The sequence below is a fragment of the Rhinichthys klamathensis genome, unplaced genomic scaffold (genome assembly GCF_029890125.1).
Source record: "Rhinichthys klamathensis goyatoka isolate OS25496 unplaced genomic scaffold, OSU_Roscu_1.1 h1tg000275l_1, whole genome shotgun sequence".
Taxonomy (NCBI): Eukaryota; Metazoa; Chordata; class Actinopteri; order Cypriniformes; family Leuciscidae; genus Rhinichthys; species Rhinichthys klamathensis.
The window spans coordinates 1,808,104-1,828,446 of record NW_026606794.1 but is presented as its reverse complement, the minus strand read 5'-3'; the positions used below and the strand labels follow the sequence as shown (position 1 = coordinate 1,828,446).

The 20,343-nt window shown below is 40.2% G+C and overlaps 1 protein-coding gene across 6 annotated transcripts; it reads right to left on the bottom strand.

The window, feature by feature from the left end:
• Window positions 1–1,879: 1,879 nt before the first annotated feature.
• On the bottom strand, window positions 1,880–19,917 carry mtmr1a (myotubularin related protein 1a). 6 transcript variants are annotated; one of them, XM_056268598.1, is made up of 18 exons: window positions 19,564–19,917; window positions 18,799–18,904; window positions 15,320–15,343; window positions 14,461–14,484; window positions 14,078–14,135; window positions 13,353–13,427; window positions 13,177–13,271; window positions 12,948–13,055; window positions 12,554–12,655; window positions 12,379–12,462; window positions 12,128–12,277; window positions 11,172–11,360; window positions 10,760–10,945; window positions 9,984–10,190; window positions 4,944–5,036; window positions 4,653–4,770; window positions 4,385–4,557; window positions 1,880–2,105 (listed from the first exon to the last, which is right to left on the bottom strand). In XM_056268598.1, the coding sequence occupies exons 1-18, from the start codon at window positions 19,686–19,688 to the stop codon at window positions 1,938–1,940; spliced, it is 2,085 nt and encodes a 694-aa protein (XP_056124573.1). In that variant the 5' UTR covers window positions 19,689–19,917; the 3' UTR covers window positions 1,880–1,937. The 6 variants fall into 6 exon arrangements, with proteins under 6 accessions (XP_056124573.1, XP_056124576.1, XP_056124574.1 ...); XM_056268601.1 differs by lacking the exon at window positions 14,078–14,135 and having other exon boundaries at window positions 13,353–13,431; window positions 19,564–19,916; XM_056268599.1 differs by lacking the exon at window positions 15,320–15,343 and having other exon boundaries at window positions 19,564–19,916.
• Between the last annotated feature and the right edge of the window lie 426 nt (window positions 19,918–20,343).

Here is a 20,343-nt window from a genome sequence, read left to right as displayed (position 1 = left end):
TTTTGTACAGTATCTAGGGTGAAAACAGAATGTTAGCTGAATGTAACTTTTTACTGCTTTGGCTACCAGAACAATGTAGCTTTTTTGGTGCTACACTTGTCAGAAATGAAGAACACCAAAGATGAAATGTGATGGTTTTGCCTTTTTGCATGTTCTTTGACTTTGGTGTGAGTCTTGTGGAATGAATTTGAAAGTAAAAGATACAACAGTCTCGTTAAGGCAAGAAATTCACAAGTGTCTTGAACATTTTTGTCAACATTATCATCTGTTTGTGTTGAACTGCTACCAGATTTGTTGCTTGGACACATGGTGTGACTGTTAAAAACCTCCCTAATTCTTTCAATTGACCTGAATCTATTGAATCTACATTTCTGGGTACTATATGGTGGATGGGATGTTTCGTTTGTAAGGATCTCTGGGCTCTCTGGTGTCGTTTGGCCAGTATAGTTGCAATTTTGTCAAAACAAGGGTGTATGTGCTGAACTGTACAGATATGCATGTTTTGGATTCTAGCTGTAGATATTAAAGTTTTTTTTCTTGTGTACTGGGTTTATTTATGAACTTGAGAAATGTGAAATTGGAGAAATTGGAAGTGAAGTTTCTGAAGTGTCTTGATTTGCACTGCCAGTTTAGTTATTGCATCATGATATTACTGCCACTGATCAGATTGTAATGCTCGGCTTTAATGTGAACCAGAAATATTGACCTTCATCACAGTTTTCATCAGTGCCTACTTAATGTGATGAAAACACAATTAATTACACAGATATCAACTGGCAATCCTATTCTAAACATTGTAATATTCAAATTTAATACAATTTCACTCTGTATTTCACTGGTTATACTTGGTGGTAAAAGATCAGCATAAAGAAACCCAATAATAAACAGTTTATCTGGTCTTTGATTCCTTTGGTTATTTATTTTTCTTAAATTCAGGATGCAAGGGTTTGGAGTCGTGTTTTTTTTTTTTTTTTTTACATGTAGAAAGAATAACCAGGGCGGCACAAATACAAAAATACACTCATAAAAGAAAGAAAAAAATACATTATAAATTCAGTTTTTAAAATATTACATGTAATTGGCGTTTTAAACATTATATGGCATCCTCTGTTCAAATGATCAGGGCTGTGTAAAGACCATTGGTGGAAATGGTTCTATGATCCACTTAGACAAAACATTTCTTTGCACTCAGATCATCAAACATGAGTATATAACAAAAACGGGGTTAATATCAGATGGTCCTTATTTACCTTGTAAACGTACATTTCAGTAGTACAGGAAGTACAATAGTAGTGCAATATTAGGATGTGCACATAAAAACTATCAAACTAACAGAAAAGCAAAGACCAATGGCAGTATCACAACAGCAATATTCGAATGAATTAGTAAAACCTAATAAAATAATGACACAAAATGAGTTCATAGGTAAGGAAATAAATGTTATGTAAGATTTTTTAAATAACTAAAGGGATGTTAAAGGTTATAGAGGTATTGGCACACAGGCAGGCAAAGCTGAGGCAGTAAAGAAAAACTATTAGACAAAAACAGAAAAATTACAAAGAAACACTGATTAAAATAGAAAAAAAATATTATAAATTATTAAAAAGTATATTTACAAGTCAAGTTAAAATACTGGCTTATTTTTTCAGAAACTGAATCACAATCAAAAGGTTCTCTGTTTTGAAGGAAGTCTACACTTTATAAAACACAACCGAAATGAAACTAAATTGTGTGGGAGACTGTCCTCCTTTTGGGTGTTCATGCTAATTTTCACATGTATATACGCTGGCTCTCTATACGTCCTGCCAAAAGCATCATCCAGTGAGAAATGGCAGATAGATTTAAATATCACATTATCATGTTTACTGTAACCTATAGATTCCTACCACACATTCTGTTAATAATGAATCCTCTCTAATTTGAGCATTGCATGTGTGTTACACAGAGGAGTGTAGTGGTGTACCGCCATGTGAGGGAGAATACGCATGCTCTGATGAAGAGGAGATTGAGCGTGATGAAGATGCTTCTTTCTGTAACTCATCCACCTTCCTCTGTAGCTCTGCACGCAGATACAGCAACTCCTTCAGGTTCTGGTGTACAGGCATCTGAACACAAGTCAACACACAACATTTCAGTTCCCTCAGTGTCAGTTATAAAAGTTCTAGTTGGTTTTTAGTCAACAAGCATCACATGACCGTACAAAGGCTGCATTTACACTGCAGGTCTTGATGCTCAAATCCGATTTTCTGACTATATCCGATTTTTTTGACGACCCGCTTACATCATCTTTTAAAAGTGACCCGTATCCGATTTTTGCATTTACACTGTACACTGCTGAAACTACCAAATGTAGACAGCAAGAAATACAATGGATGCAGATGCGAATAAAATTATCTAGTGTTTTGCTTTCCACAATATTTTTAAAAGTCATTAAGCTTTTTATCTTACGGTGGTGCTGTAGCCACGAGCGCTTAAAACCGTGCCTCCCCATATCTCGTGAAATGTCTTCAAACACGGATTTATTTCTGTAACAACTCTGCAGAACCCTCTCTTCGCCCCAAACACTCAAAAGACATGAAACCTCCGCATTGCTCCACTGTGTGTATCCTTCGTCCTCCATCGCGCCTATAATAAGTCATGTGATCTCAGTTGGTGGTGTCCACCTGAGTTGACGTCACTTTTTTAATGACAAACGACTCGCATTTACTGGGGAATATCCGATTTGTCAGCTTACATGTCACACGCAAATGCACGTATCCGATTCATATTCGATTTATTACCACATATGAGTGAGGCCTGAATCCGATCTGAGAAAATCGGAATCCATGCGTTTTTTTCCTGCTTACACATTCATGGGTCATATCCGATCTGACTGTGCCACATGAGAGGAAAAATCGGATTTGGGTCACTTAACCATGCAGTGTAAATGGGGCTTAATTGTTTAAATGCCTGATATATGTAGTGGTTGCCCATATTAAATTAGTTTTCTGGCTATTTCTTGGAACAGAATAAATAATTGAGGGCCAAAAATGTAGGTTCAGGAAGAATAAATCAAATGACCTTTATATATATATATATATAGCGCTTTCGGTAATAAACAGGGAAGTAACGGTCAATGATGCAAACTTCATCAAAAATGAAACCAATTCTGCTGTAAATCAGCTCTACAGAAGACAATAGTGTCTTTATTCAGCTCAAATCAGTTTAGTGTTGATTTAATTCAGTTCAATAAGTGTTGATGCTGCAAAATTCGTCAATTATATAAAAAAGTTAAATCAGCTATAAAGCAGCTCTACAGAAAACAGTGATGTCATCATCCAGCTCAATTCAGTTTAAGTTTTGTTCTCATCATATAGTGTCAGTGCAGTCAAATCAATAATATGCTGAATATTAAGTCTTTTAAACCCCGACTAAGCAAGCCAAAGCCAACAATGGCAAGGAACCCAATGTTTACATGACACTGTTTTCAACTAAAAACTGAAGTTTTGGCCATTCATTTACCCGACAACAGCTTTTTGGGGGTTTGAAAATGCAAACTATGGCTGTTGCGGTGAAGGAATTTCCCTTGTGGTGCTTTTGAATGCCTCAATATCGGGTTCAGATGACAGAACATAAACCTGACAATAGAGCTGCACGATTCTGGATAAACAGAGAATCATGATTTTTTTTGTTTCAAATAGATCATGATTCTGAACAGACAAAATAACTTGTAATTTACTAGAGGTTCTGACAAATGCTAATTGGTGCAGTCTATTTAAAATGTTTGATGATTCAATGACTCATAAATAGGGTGCTTCATTGTTTCATTACTGGATGACTCAATGTTTTTTGAATGAATCTCTTGAGTGAATGATTCAATGACAAATCTTTTTTTTTTTAAGTCACCTGTCGCCACCTACTGGTGCAACAATGTAATCGATACAATCGTTATTTGAAGCGCCATGTTACTTTCAAACGGTGATTTGCTCAATTTTGATCGCTACTGTAGACATCAGTGTTTATATCCGAACTATAAAATTTTATCCCAGTACTTCAGAGACCATTTTAATTACTATATGACAGAAATAATGATACTGTGTGGTTGAAAAGAAGCCATTTCATACCTAAACATGATAACTGTTCTAACATTCAACGTTTTTGAAAACGGTGACGTCATGCATATTACGTGTTCAGTCTATAGGGCGCATAGTGTTTCTTTACAAAGTGACCTCACCAACTACTGGCCTGGCTGGCATAATACAGCGTTTTTAATCATTTTCGTGGATCTGTATGAACGGAGATCGTTTTGACAACGTTGTCGCCTGTATGCGAAAAACGCAAAGGAAAAACCTTTCCGTTTTTATTACAAACATACGCTCAAAGTAACCCTTAAAGTGTTTTGCACCTGTGGTCTCATGCGGGGGTTCCAGCGAACGTAGTATGCAGCCCACAGCTCCAAATGTCTTAGACTGGCCAAGGGGTACAGCACATGGTTTTCATAGTCTACATAGAAGGGGTTGGTGAAGTCCTCTGGCTGGCTATTGATGTAGGACCACAAAGACACCGTCTTACTGTTCACTTCCTGAAAAAATAGAACAATTAAAAAAAAAATCAGCTATGAAACATGTACGTCACCAAAACTCCACCCTCCCCCTGGATTGGCACAATGGTACATGCCTTTTCCACTCGCTCCTGTTCACTGTTGTAAAGGAATGTACCAAATAGGCAGCTGTAGAGGTGATCCAGGATGGTGACGAGGAAGAGCTCATTAAACTCAAAGGCAGTGGGAAACTGAGAACACATCATAAAGACAGCCACAGTGAGTTCTAAAACATCAGTATCCATTTCATGTGAATTCATAGGAATTTGGCTCAGTGATAAATCACACACATAACATTGTAAATAATATTTCAATATAAATTAAAATAGCTAGTGATTAGATAGCAATAAAAGGTACAGCTTACCTGTCTCATAATTTGCCAAACACAGTCTATGAACTGCACAAATAGAGGCGAGCGCTCAGAGTTTGCATGATTTTCATCTCCATGTCCAACACGCTGTGATATAGAGAGATGAGAGTAAGATTTTTCTTTTCTTTTTTAAATCAATATTTCTATTCAGCAAGGACATATTAAATTGATCATAAGTGCCAGTAAAAACATTTGTTACTAAATATTTCTATTTCAAATTAATGTTGTTATTTTGACCTTTCTATTTAAAGTGTATCAAGGTTTCCACAAGGTTTTCATCATTGATAATATTAATAAATGTTATTGTGCACCAAATCAGCATATCACATTTTTTTCTGAAGGATCACGTGACACTGAAGCCTGGAGTAATGATGATGAAAACTCAGCTTTGCCATCACAGGAATAAATTACGTTTTAAAAATATTAAAACAGAAAACAGTTATTTTTAGTAATAATAATAATGTTGAGTTCAACATCATGCCCCTCAAGCTCAGCGAAGTCAGGCAAGTCGTGGAGAAGGCAAGGTCCTCTTTCGCACCTGGTCCCAATGGGGTCCCCTACAAGCTTTATAAGAACTGCCCCAAGGTACTAGAGCTACTATGGTATCTGATGAGAACTGCCTGGAAAAAGCAAATCATTCCATCTGAGTGGCAAAGAGCGGTAGCAGTCTTCATACCTAAGGAAACGAACTCCAAAGACATTAGCCAATTCCGGAACATTGCACTACTGAATGTAGAAGGAAAGATCTTCTTCTCAGTGCTAGCCAGGAGGATGACTAACTATCTGCTCGAGAATGGCTATGTTGACACCAACTGCCAGAAGGCAGGAGTTCCAGGTTTCCCAGGATGTGTAGAGCACTCCACTATGATCTGGGACCAGATCCAGAAGGCCAAGCGGGAGAAGACCGACCTGCATGTCATCTGGCTTGACCTTGCCAACGCGTACGGATCAGTTCCGCATCAGCTGGTCAACTATGCCATGGAATTCTTCCACATGCCCACCTGCGTCAAGAGCCTGGTAGCTCAGTACTTTAGCAACTTGCAGATGTGTTTTTCCCTCCAGGACTTCACCACCGGATGGCAGCGGCTCAAAGTAGGAATCGCGATGGGGTGTACTATTTCTCCAATACTGTTTGTAGCAGCCTTTGAGATAATCCTCATCGGGGCAAGGCAAATGGTTGGGGGGATCAAACTCCCAACTGGCAAGAGGCTTCCCCCACTGAGGAGTTGCATGGATGATGTCACCAGCCTCCTTCAGACATCAGCATGCACATCAAGACTGCTGAAGAGGATGGACGAATTGATGTCATGGGCAAGAATGAAGATCAAGCCCTCCAAGTCTCGGAGCTTGTCCCTCAGGAGAGGAGTCAGAAATGACAATACCAACTTCGTCATTGGAGGGGAAAAAATCCCACTTCTATCAGAGCAACCGATCAGAAGCCTGGGGAGGCAGTACACTGCAGACCTATCTGACAAACAGATGGGGAAAACCGTCATGAAGCAGCTCTCCGACGGACTGGCAAGGATCGACCAAAGCCAACTCCCTGGGAAGTTTAAGGTCTGGTGCTACCAGTTTACACTCTACAGGAGGGTGATGTGGCCCCTGAAAATGAGTGAGATTCCCTCATCAACTGTAAGTAAGATGGACGGAAAAGCCAACTCATTCATCCGAAAGTGGTTGGGGTTGCCACGGTGCCTATCTGAAACCGGTCTATTTGGAAAAAACATGCTGCAGCTGCCACTGCAGTCCATACAGTTGGGCTACATGCAAGAAAAGACCAGGTTGGTTCTCGAGCTGAGGGAGTCCACAGACGAGTCAGTAAAGAACGCAAATGCCAAGGTTCCTACTGGCCGCAAGTGGAATGCCCAAACCGAGGTCGATCAAGCTGTCGGTCGGCTACAACACCGGGAGATCATGGGCAGAGTTCAGGTAGGAAGAGCAGGTCTAGGATGGGGAGAGACGCCACGCTTTTGGTCCAAGGCCAATCACAAGCAAAGGAAGGAGATGGTGGTAGCAGAGGTGACGAGGATGGAGGAAGATCGCTACAAAATCAAGGCCGTGGCGCAGGGTCGACAAGGAAGCTGGACAACCTGGGAGGGAATCATGAACCGGAACATCAGTTGGTCAGACGTGTGGAAGACCCCACAGGCAAGACTTAGTTTCCTTATTCGTTCAACCTACGACACGCTTCCCTGCCCTCGGAACCTCCACCAGTGGTTTGGAAATGAAGAATCCTGCGTACTCTGCAATGCTCCCAACGCAAGTCTCCAGCACATCTTGGCAGGCTGTAAGATCGCTCTCTCACAGGGACGCTACAGATGGCGCCACGATCAGGTCCTGAGAAAGCTAGCCGAAGTACTTGAGGAGTGTCGACAGGGTAGCAAACAACCACCATCAGCAGAGGACCCCACCATCTTTGTGTCGGAAGGAGGGGTAAGGAGAAGCACCAGATCAAGAGAAACAGCAAGGCTCTTCTCCCCCAACCAGGAGTGGGACATGAGGGTTGACCTAGATAAGCAGCTCCGGTTCCCCACGGAGATAACCACCACATCTCTCCGGCCAGACATAGTGGTGTGGTCAACCAAGGCGAGATCGACGCACCTCATTGAGCTCACTGTACCACTGGAGGAGGGGATCGAGGCCGCCTTCGAACGGAAGAAGGCCAAGTACTCGGAGCTCGCTGCCGAGTGCCGGGAGGCTGGCTGGAAGACGACCATCCACCCAGTGGAGGTCGGATGCCGAGGTTTCCTTGGGGTGTCAACCATACGCCTCTTGAGGGAAGCAGGAGTGGCCGGAGGGAGGCTAAGGAGGGCAACAAAGGATCTGGCAGAGGAGGCAGAGAAAGGTAGCTTTTGGCTCTGGCTGAGGAGGAAAGATAGGTGTTGGGGGAAGAACATCTAACCCCAGATAACAGCAGCAGGGAGAACAGCTATCAGCTGCAGGGGGTGACAGGGAGACGTCCCTGTCACTGCTCCGCCACCAGGAGACGTTCCAGAATTAAAGGAGCGAAACGTCGGTGAACGGTGGTTTCTGGCTGATGACCCTGCAGCTGACCCATGGGCACTGGAGGAGGTGCGACAGGCAGCAATGCCCAGCAGGTGGTAACATCTTCCTGTGCAATTACTAATAATTCATTACATTTATATAGCGCTTTACATAGAAGGGGGGATCTCCTCAACCACCACCAATGTGCAGCATCCACCTGGATGATGCGACGGCAGCCATATTGCGCCAGAACGCCCACCACACACCAGCTTACTGGTGGAGAGGAGACATAATGATGAAGCCAATTGGTATATATATATGGGGATGATTAGGAGGCCATGATGGACAGAGGCCACTGGGCAAATTTGGCCAGGATGCCGGGGTTACACCCCTACTCTTTCGAAAGACATCCTGGGATTTTTTGTGACCACAGAGTGTCAGGGCCTCGGTTTAACGTCTCATCCGAAGGCTCTTTGACAGTATAGTGTCCCCATTACTATACTGGGGCGTTAGGACCATAGACTGAAAAAAAGATGGACGACGCCCCTTCGCTCTTTTCCATTGGAGAGAACTGAAGCCGCCAGTGTCCCGATATGGCGCTGACATATTGGAACTTGAGTCTGCGCAGTAGCGTTTTCGGGACCAGTCATGCGCAGTCGTGAGCAGGAAGTAAAGCCGCGAAATCAAGGCCCCGCCCTCACTCTCGCTGAATCAATCGCTAGCACACGCCCCTGCACTTTTCTTAAGTGGCCTCTGTCTGCTCCGTTCCTCTCCAATGATGTCTGCTGATTGCAGTACCTCGTTAAAATAAGGTAAATACAACTACTAAATACATAGTCAACATTATGAAAAAAAGTCCGTTGGTGCTTCAGTGACTACTTCGCACAGAGAACCTGTCAATCACAGTGGTCAATCATGATGTCACAGCACCGTTTTTATAGCATCAAATAACTAACTAAAAACAAACTTATTTTAAAAACAAACACTTGAAATTACATCAACGTGATAGAAACTACAGTAAATGACAGAATCTATCTTTAGAAAAAAGATATGTGAAGTGTAATTTAATTATTTAGTTGGTCTCACGTCCCGTTGAATAACATGGGGAGGCGGGGTTTATGACCTATACTAGGACCGGTCACCGGGGGGCGATCGAGACGTTTTGGCTTCACTTTTGAGGGCTTGCTTGGTTAGGACCCACACAGACCAAAGGGTGAGCGCCCCCTGCTGGACTCACTAACACCTCTTCCAGCAGCAACCTGGTTTTCTCAGAAGGTCTCCCTTCCAGGTACTAACCAGGTGTAACCCCTCCACCCGGGTCCCACTCGTCCCGCTCCGAGCGGGCCTCGAACCCGGGTCTCCGGCATAAGAGTCAGGCACTCTAACAAGGAGGCTAAAGACTGCAGCCTCTATCATCTGTCGCTAGAGCGCCTATTGAGATCAGAGGAGTGAGGTTTACTCGCACAGCAACTACTAGCTGGCCTCCATTACACTCACCCCCCTAAACCTCACTCCCATCCGGGTCACGGCACCAATGTAACCCCTCCACCTGGGTCCCACTCGTCCCGCTCCGAGCGGGCCTCGAACCCGGGTCTCCGGCATGAGCGCCAGGCACTCTAACAAGGAGGCTAAAGACTGCAGCCTCTAGCATCTGTCGCTAGAGCGCCTATTGAGATCAGAGGAGTGAGGTTTACTCGCACAGCAACTACTAGCTGGCCTCCGTTACACAGGCTCAACCCTGCTTAGCTTCAGTGGACAACCAGTCTTGGGCTACAGGGTGATATGGCTGCTGGCTTCACAAAATTACTGTTTTTACTGTATTTTTGATCAAATCAATGAGTTGTATAAATGAATAAATGAGTGAGCATAAGAGACATTAAAAAAATCGTTCAATTATACTACATAATATAAATACAATATTATATATCAGGCCTAGAAATCCTTACACACTCAGGCACAGTTTACATATCACAGATCTGATTGGCTAAATTAGATTTTTTACCCCCATACATTAGGTTCTATTTCACTGACACACTCAGCATCCCTCACCGCAGCAAACTTGTGTCCGAAGCCGATCCATTCCTTCTCCAGCAGCACCTGGAAGCCCCTGAGAGTCCTGTAGTAGGAGTCCAGCATCAGCATGGACAAAGAGGTGAGCTGAGCTGTGCGGTCCCAGCCATCACTGCAGTGCACCACCACAGAGCTCTTACTCGACTCAACCTTATCTGCAATCCGCACTGCACCCGCAAGCAAAAGCTATAGAGAGAGAGAGAGAGAGAGAGAGAGAGAGAGAGAGAGAGAGAGAGAGAGAGAGAGAGAGAGAGAGAGAGAGAGAGAGAGAGAGAGAGAGAGAGAGAGAGAGAGAGAGAGAGAGAGAGTCAAATGCTTTAAAAGCATCTAATTGTCTTGCTTTCTGATTCTGACTCTTCTGGGATACTCGTAAACTTCGAGCGGAACTGACTTTATACATCTGCTAAATCCACTCTGTAAAAATGGAAGGGCTCAGAAAAGTTCTCACACCGTGTCTACACCAGATGCGAGCGGCTACGACAAAAGCGAATAGAATTCATTATAATCAGTGATGCTGTCTACGCGGGATGTGGTGCAGCACGACTGACGCCCGGTTCTATTTCTGATGTACTTCAAGTGCTCGTGCAACTTCTGACACAAAGAACAAATGGATTTGCAACAGTCGCTTTGTCATGTTCAGTGTGGACATTTTCTAGCTGTTGTGGCGAGATGCGACAACGGTCGCGTCTGGTGTCGAAACAGTGTCAGAAAGGTCTTGCATCATTTGTTCGCTAAATATCAGAAATGCTGTTTACCCGTATGTACTCCAGCCAGTGTGTGGCATCTATGGCCGAATGCCAGCGAGGTTCATCGATGGTGGGGTAGACCACCTCCTTCAGCTTACGCAGAGACTCTCTCATAACATGAATGTTTGGGATCTCCAGGAAAATCAGCTCCATGCTGGGGTAGAAATTTTTATTCTCATAACCTCCATCTTTAGCCTGAGGCATAAAAAAGCAGAAAATAGGTAGAGAAGATTCTTGGCTTCCATTTTCATCTCCTGACTAGCACAGATGGCTACTGAATAATTCAAATTACATTTGTGGAAAACAACATGTGCGTTATGTGTGATAGAGACACTTAAAAATCTTTTTCCTGCATTTCCCTTCCCTCTGCAACATTGATGAACTGAACTGAAAAAACATCAGTCAAGGAAATCACTTTTACCTTGTGATTATCAGCCACGGTGTTCTGCCGAGCATCAAATATGGTGAGTTTATGGGACTGTGCATTGGCATCCATGATGGTCTGGAGGTAATGCTCATCCTCCTTACACCGGCGGTCTGTCGGGCCCACCATGGGCTGACTACAGCGCACTATCGTGGCCTGGGTTTCTGGGTGGATCCATGACAGGACCTGAAAGAGGACGAGGTGCAGAAGTCCAGAATGCTTTTAAATGCTCAAGTGCCAATCATTTAAATAGTTTTTAAGCTTCTTCTTCTATTTTTTCTCCCCAGTTTCTCTGTTTTTTTACCTGATACAGGTATAAGATATCTGAAAAGCTTCCAGCTTTGTTGACTTCATTTAGATCTTTGTTCTATTGTTGTTTGTTTTTCTGCTTGCACTTAGCTTCTTTGTTCTTCGTGTTACTATTGACCACTTGAATAATTACTGAGAAAATTTCACCTGTATTAATATGCTACGAAAGTGAAGAAAAATGCCCCACAGGTCATCGTACTGCCACAGTGACCGGTAAGATTGGTAATCGGTAAGATTTTTTAATGTTTTTTAAAATAAGTCTCTTATGCTCACCAAAGCTAAATTTATTTGATAAAAAATACAGTAAATCATTAATATTGAAATATTATTACAGTTTAAAATAACTTTTTTTATATTTTAATTTATTTCGTCTGATGGCAAAGCTGAGTTTTCAGCATCATTACTCCAGTCTTCAGTGTCACATGATCCTTCAGAAAATATGTTGATTTGATGCTCAAGAAACATTTCTTCTTGTGCTTATTCTAATTTTTGTGAAAACAGTTATATGTACAGTATATTTTCAGTATTTAATGAATAGAAAGCTCAAAAGAACAGCATTTATTTGAAGTTCAAATATTTTGTAACATTATAAAAGTCTTTAAATGTCTTGCCCACACAGCCCACAGACACACATGCTCACTTACCGGTATACGATGTTTCATTCTGAAAGAGGCCACTCGTTTGATTTCATCCTCTTTAATACTGGTTGGGGTAACAAGCAGAGCAGGGTAAGTGTCACACACTTCATAATTACTGTTGATCTTACTGATTGTCCAGCTCTCATTGGGCAAACCCTGCAGACAGTGTGGAGACAGAAAAATGAGCAAAAAGAAATTCAAATTTTCAGTCAGACCACTCTACTCTTTTTTTTTTTTAAGCAACGTGCAAATCTCACCATTCTTTTATACTCTGCCACTGGATCATAAACCTTCCATCCATCCTCTGGAAATTGTTCTTTGTATTGGAAGGCGAATAGGGACTGGAAGAGAAAAAGGAGCAAATGGATTTGTGGAGACATGAACCAAACAGCACTGGAACCAATCACTACTTTGACTGGAGCAATGACGTACCAGCTCATTGGTCAGGGGGAAGGCATGCTTTGTCAAATCTTCTAAAATCTCCACATTATTCTGTTCCTCCTTTTTATAAGCAAACCTGGGACTCCTCATATCCTATTAAGACAGATCACAGATCATTAGCATGGAGAAATTACAGTTTTGGAGACTGAAATCAGACTAAATTGTAAATCAGATCTATTTTTGGCAGTTGCTTGCATTCCTCTCCGGTTGGCTTGACAGTATCGCGGAATTTCAATATTGAGGTTATTGCGACAGCCCTACCATGAATCAGTTAAGACAATAATTACCCCTATAGACCGTCTCTGTGTTTAATCCAAACACTGTGGGTGGATGTTTACTATAAGTGGAACAGACCAGCATGTGGGTGGATGGTGGTGCATCTGACCTTACAGACGATCTCCATGCCACTAGTATTCTCCCCATGACTCTGTACACCGATAGTCTCCAACCTGCTGATGGCACCCAGGTTCACATCCAATATGAAAGGAGCGTCCTGCATGAATGGAATAAGACATCTGCTTAACTTGAACATTTAATTTCATTGTGTGGCCATATCACAAAATATCAAGACACTACATTGATCTTGAAATAGACAAAAATATTTTGAGACGCACCCGTTCTAGACTGACAAAGTAGAGTTTGTAGTCTGTGACTGTGAGTGTGCCGGTCACAGCTCCAGTAAAAGGACAGATATACATCACATCTTTAACTGCAGAGACAGAAGAAAACAAATGTTACCCGACACGAGCAGATACAGGAAACAAGAATCAACATGAATGATCTGACATACCAGTGGTTTTGATTGTCTCTCCAGGGACAAGTGGGACTTCATCCATGGGTACTTGTTTTCGTGCATCCCTGAACACTTGCTACAGGGTAAAAAGACACCAAAACGTCTCAAAACACAAATAGCCCTCATTTTATTACGCTAAATATTAGGTTCATACAAAACCATTCAAAAGGTTGTGGTTAGCAAGATTTTTTTTTTAATGTTTTTGAAAGAAGTCTTTAAGGCGCACCAAGGTTGCATTTATTTGATCAAAAATACAGTTCAACAGTAAAATTGTGAAATATTATTACAATTTAAAATAACTGTTTTTCTATTTTAAAATACTTCAAAATGTAATTTAGTACGGTGTTGGCAAACCTCCGTTAATAACATCAGTCTTCAGTGTCACATGATCCTTCAGAAATCATTCCAATATGCTGATTTGGTGCTCAAGAAACATTTCTTATTATCACGGTTGAAAACGGTTGTACTGCTTAATATTTTTGTGGAAAAACTTCAAACAAACAGTATATATTTGAAATAGTCAATATTTTTACATGGTTACAAATAATGCGACTTTTGATCAATTTAATACATCCTTATTTAAAAAAACTTTTGAACGGTAGTGTATGTTTTATCACATTAAAATAGCTGAAACCATGAAGTCTAGGCTGATGTAAGGACTAGACAGAAAAGAGAGAAGGAGGAGGGTGAGAGTAAGCAAGTAGAGCTGAAGCGAGAGAAACTTGCCGTAGTGTGAGACGGCAGTTCAATGTCGCTGCCATCTTCACCAGAGTCCTGAGACTGAGCAGAGGCCGCAGGAGAAATACAGAATATGTGACGAAGAGAAAAAAGTTTGTTTAAAAGTTCCAGCAGTTTATAAAGAATATGAGGAACAGAAAGAGAAAAAATGCAACAGAGATAATAGTTGCGCTTTAGGGTTGAAAGGTCACATCCTCACACAGAGACAGGAAGTGTGATTTGAGGAGGCAGAGAACACAGAAAAAAATACAGCTGCTCAGCCATCACTGCTACACTAGTACATCTGTGCGAATGCCAACTAAATAATTCAAATGTATGTTCTGATGTGTTTCTGTGCAGATCTCAGACTCTTGATCTTGAGCCTTACCCTTAAGTTTGGCCTCCTTGACACCTGGAGATCACACATAGACATCAGACAAAAATGAGTTACAAACACACGCACTTTCATGAACATGTAGGCACAAAAGCACGCAGACTTAACACACATTAGACTTAATCTTAGCGAAAATGTCATATTTTACTCCAAAAAAATTAAGCTTATTTTTTAGGACTAATAATATGTATTGAGTAACCTATATATAATGTAAAAAAATGTGTTAAAAATCATATTTTTTTTAAATTGTCAAGTGCATTTGTAAAGAACAATGTTAAGTAGCTATACGTGCATTACTGTATAAAAGCGTTGAACTTTTTAAAAAAGATTAATACTTTTATTCAACGATACATTAAATTGATTCAAAATTGACAGTAAAGACTTTTACATTGTTACAAAAAAATTGTAAAAATAACAATGAACTGGATTTTTTTGTGACCAGCAATATTAATTGCATGCATATTATTCTTACATTTGATAAAAACAGATTAGAAAAGAGCAAAAGCTTGTCTATGGCGGGCGGCACCAGTTGTATCCTAAAAACAGACTTTATTTTGTATGCAAATTATTAGGTTTTTTTCTTTTGAATATGGTGTGAAATATGACGAGACATTTCTTCATTTAACAGCTGGATGAAGCATAAACAAGGGCTTATGAACAAAGGACAAACATGTAACTGTACAAAAAGACAGTGTGCAAAAAACAATAAGGAAAACATACTAAGTGTGCACAAACAGTATATATATATTTGTGGTGTTAAGTATAATCTCTAATTTATAACTCAAAGCAGGGCAGAGCAGTGGTCCTGTTAAAGCAAACTGACAAACACCCCACTAGCATCAATCACCCTTACCCTGAAATCTATCTTCTTCCCAACCTGTCAATCAAAAACACAATATCATAATGGCTCACTCTGAGACAAAACACTTAACAAAACTGGTCCACGTTCATTCTGAATACCATGTTTCCAAACTTAGAATTAATCTACTACACAGTAAGACAATAAAATCGAATCTTTTTCATTTTAACGCAACTCAAAATTTCACTTCCAATCCATACGTTTATTTAGTAAGCAATAGTGTAATAAGTGAGATCATGTACAGTCAGCTGGTCATTATCACAAAACAAACCCATTCATGGTTCCTTATTAACATAAAAAAAACCTTTACTGTGTGATAAGAACATTTAAAAGGCAGCTATATAACTTATGTATATATAACTTAAGACTCAATTATACTGTGAAAAATAATCATTATAAATAAGTGTAAAATATTATTTGGAAAATAAATAGTTTGTTTTTTCTACTTACTATAGAGCATTATTTATTTGTTTATTTGGCAACTTTACAATAAGGTCTCATTCATTAACATTAGTTAACGAACTAACAATGAGCAAATATTCAGCATTTGTTAACCTTTGTTGTTAGTTCACAGTGCATTGACTACTGTTAACAGATACAACCTTTGATCTTAAAAATGTATAAGTAAATCTTGAGAATCTAATCTATATCATTTTTATTATATCATTTTATTTCAATTTTTTTATTTAACACTTATTAATTTTGATCTATTTTGTATTATTTATTCATTTATTAAAATTATATATATATATATATATATATATATATATATATATATATATATATATATATGACATGCATATTTTTGTGTCCAAGTGCATTATTTCCTTTTAAAATAATTTTATAAAATCATGAGATACAGTATATACTTTATTCTATAAAACCTATTTAGTTTGAATTCATTTTAAGTACATTTAAATAATACATATTCTTTTGATTTGTTATTTTAAACCCCCAAAATGTCAGTTGGTGCAACTGTCCAAACAAATGTACAGAACTAAGAAAACTATTTAAAATGGTGTCTTAATAATAAGAAATTAAAAACTTTTTAGGTTTGAAATCTTTCATATAATTTTATAGTTTCATATATTTTAAAGGGGTCATATTTTACAAGGGTGCACTTTTTCAAGTTGATTGTACTGAAATGTGTGTTGGCAGTGCCTGTACACAACCATCATATAATGATAAAAATCCATCCAGTGTTTTTGTTTTAATCTCCTTATATGTTTCCCCTGCCTCAAATTGAGCCGTTCGTTTTTGTGACGTCAATAAAACGGACGCCCCTCCCACGATTGTTGATTGACAGCGTTTCAACACAGACCCGCCCTGAGCGAGCTGTCATCATAGTCCGGCATTGTTAATACGCTGGAGCAGAATGGCGTCTAAGCGATTGTGGTGTTCTGTTCTTGGGTGTAATAACGAACAGAGCAGTCATTTTAATGTTCCTAAATCCAAACCGCTGAAGACGCAGTGGCTGAGTTTTGTTTTCAAAGGGAATATTGCCCACGAGCAACGTCAATGCTCTCATGTTCGCGCGAATCATTTCTCACCAGACTGCTTTATAAACGACGGTCAGTTTAAAGCTGGTTTTGCTAAGAAGCTGCTCCTGAAAAAAGAATCGGTACCAACTATTTGTGTTCCCTCTGCACCTCCAGAAGAAGTAAGTGTAAAGTTTTATTAACCTTTGCAAATCGCGAAAAAAAGTTTTTCATGACCATTAGTTGTAACGTCAATCTGTCAATGAACTAACGAATACATCAGTAAACACATAGCGTTCGTATCTCACTTCTCTACCCTGCCAGTACATACAAAAATAGATCAAAGTGACATTACGTTAACCAACCATTCAGAAACGTCCTGTTTGAGCCTTAAAGTCCCCGTGAACCGGAAGTTGCAAACGACTTTTCTCCAGTGTTGTGACGTATTTCCGAGAGAAATGGAATACTAAATGAGGCAAAATAGTGGGCGTGGCTTTTTTTCCCAACTAGCACCTGATTGGATCTAGAAAAGTTGGTGTTTCATTCAGAAATGGAGGCAGATCTTAAGGCAAGTTTACAATCGGTTGTTGAGGATTACTCGCCGCCTGAAACACCGCCAGCAGTGGTCACCTGGACGTGGCGGCTCAGGAGCAAGTTCACACTCGCGAGCATCTCGATGTGTCCCAATGGTAACACTAATTGGAACTATAAAACTATTTTTATTTGCTATTACTGCTGCAACCTTAACCGTTATGATAGTAACCTGCGTGTAACTCACTAACCCGTGAGTGCGACAACCAAAAATGCACCTCCTCGCCATCTCTCCTCTCACACACTGTCAATGCTCGCAAACACACAGGCAGCCTGTCAACTGTCAGTTGGAGGGGCGTGGTTACGGATGTTAAGCAGACACCTAAACCGTCAAACCTACGTCATCAGGGAAGGTCCTCCAATGCAGAGGGGAGGGGAATTTTCAGATTTTGATTAAAGATTACGAAGCCAAAAATATTTTTGGTGTGGATTGACTTGCATGGATGAATTGTTTACCACAAAACGATCAATTTATGCAAACAAAGTAAGTATGGTCAATTTTGAATTCATGGGGACTTTAATTGTCGAACTTCTTTGCGGCCGTCATCTTGTTCCGGGTGCGACTCCGGTTCAAACTGATACGGTTGCACAGATGTGTCCTCAGAGACTCCCGCTGCCATTCTCTCTCCAAAATATACCCTCAACTGTTGTCAAGGCAACACTCCACGTGTGTTGTGTGAAAACGCCAGTAGAACAGAGGGGCGGAGTGAGCAAAGCTCATTATCATTTAAAGGCATCTGCACTGAAACGGCGTGCTGAAAACAGAGCTGTTTTTGACCAGGTAAAATAAGTGTTTTCTTAAAATACTAATGAGAATTTTTAATAAAAGTATATTACAAAGTTTTCATTTAGACCCTAAACATTCATATTAACTAAACAAAAATGGCATTATATGACCCCTTTAAGAAATATCAGTAGTTTTAGCAGTTGATATAACTGAAAAACTTTCGTCCAGCAATTTGTATATTCTCAAATGTCAGGGTGGCAAACATGGCTCTTTCATTATGAATTGACAAGGTAATAACAGTAAACATGATAATGCATCATCCAGAGGAGCCAAACTGATTCTTGTGGCCGAGTGAAAAGGTTTGTAGAGCTCTCTCAAATACTGGTAAAAACTGCTAATTTTAAGTGTGGGTAGGTTTGTACATTTTCCATGTCAGGTGGTACAACTACAGTATATATACATACTATATACATCTATTTGGTTGTATTGCCTGACATAAAAACAGTCAAAAAATTAATTTAAACACCCTTATTATGTATTTATTCTTTCACTGTTTTCCCCTAAAACTTCCTTGTGGGCCCCTGGGGGAACCCAGTTTGAAAACCCATGTTCTAGACAATACGGGTCTGATTTAAAGTGAAAAACATCCTTAAAACACCCTAAAGTGAAAAACACACCTTGCATTCACGGATAATGGCTTCTGGAGGGACACCGCCAGAGATCTGGCTGGAGATAGTGGCCGCTATCAGCTGTTTACACCATTCCACATGAGATCCAGATGGACTGTATGAGGAAAAAACAAGTAACGTTAACACATAACACACTTGAGCAAGCACTTCAGTCAATGCATCTGCCATTCTCTGTGATGATGAAAAACTAAAGACTCCATACTGGCATAGTTAGATAGATGCATTAATGTGCAGCGCTGACATCCTGTGGTCTGTAGACTAAAGATGACAGATGGTGATATGAGGTCAGAGAAATGTGTCACACACAGTCTGATCTTTTAGAGCCGAACAATTAAACGACATAGCCTAAATTGTATTTCTTCAATCCAGGCTTTAAAAATGTTTTGCTTCCTAGGTGTTTTAGTTAATGTATCACTTCTTGGTAGCAAAAGCAATAACCTTAAAACGATGATGGGAAGATGCATGCTGTTTCGGGTGGATAGAAATCATTCACAGTTTTAATACAAATGGTTTTGATTCTAGTATTATTTGAGCAGAAAACTTTAATGTACTACAGTACATACTATAAATACAATTAACGTTAAACTATAATGTACTACAGTATAGGGCAATATTTGAACAATAGGCATATGGGGCTCATCTACCCTACACAACAGGCGTGCATGTATAACGCGCGTGCACACTGTAAATCGCTTTTTTTAACGAAAAGTTCACATATAATCGCACATTTGAGGATAAAACCAAGACATGCACCTGTCTAATGAATCCTCGCTGTCTTGTCGAGATGCAGGGATTCCTCCTCCGAGGATTTGAGGTTTTCGCGGCACCGGCGGCAGCACCGGACTGTCCGAACCTGACGAATGCTGCTGTTTCTCCATTTCCCAGCTTCCCGAGCTCCGTCTAGTAAAATGTGACTGTCTTTTAGCTTCCTCCAGTCCGAGAGCTGAATTTCTGTGTTTAGGAAGTCATCTCTATGTGGCTTGTACGTGTGCAGAAGTCTGTGGTTGTCTCTCTGCTTCCTGCTCTGATGCTGCCGCTCGCTGACAAATAGCGTTTCTCTTTATTTATGTCAAGGAAGCAGCCATGACGAAACCCCCCTGCCGCCAAAACCCATATTTAGATCGCAAGTATATCGGCGCATAATATACACAGTGCTGGGTAGTAACGGATTATTTTATACATGGTTACGTTATTCTTACAATGGCAGTAAATGTAAAATTTCTTTCTAAAAAAAACCCCATCACACTAGGCACGAGCCGATCACTGAAAGCTGAGAGCCACAGCATTTGATCACTGCATTTACAGAAATCATTTCACTTTTAGGAAGTGTTTTCTCAACATTTCATATTTAATCAACTCCTGACAAACATATTCATTATTATTTGAATGATCACCCAGTGAGTCATTTAACCAAGTCTTTGGAAGGCTTTGCCTTTTAAACACATTAAAATGTACAAACTCACATCATTTTATATTTACATGCAAAGCAGGAATTCACCAACTTTTTTCATCTGAAACTCTTTGGCTAATATA

What these genes read in the sequence shown, in the direction of transcription:
- mtmr1a (XM_056268598.1), bottom strand. Translation starts at nt 19,688, where the DNA reads ATGGAGAAACAGCAGCATTCGTCAGGTTCGGACAGTCCGGTGCTGCCG. An exon ending in GAATGAAACATCGTATACCG is followed by an intron (nt 11,361 to 12,127) that starts GTAAGTGAGCAT and finishes GTCCTCTTTCAG; the next exon opens with GTCCTGTCATGGATCCACCC. An exon ending in TTTGGCAAATTATGAGACAG is followed by an intron (nt 4,771 to 4,943) that starts GTAAGCTGTACC and finishes ATGTGTTCTCAG; the next exon opens with TTTCCCACTGCCTTTGAGTT.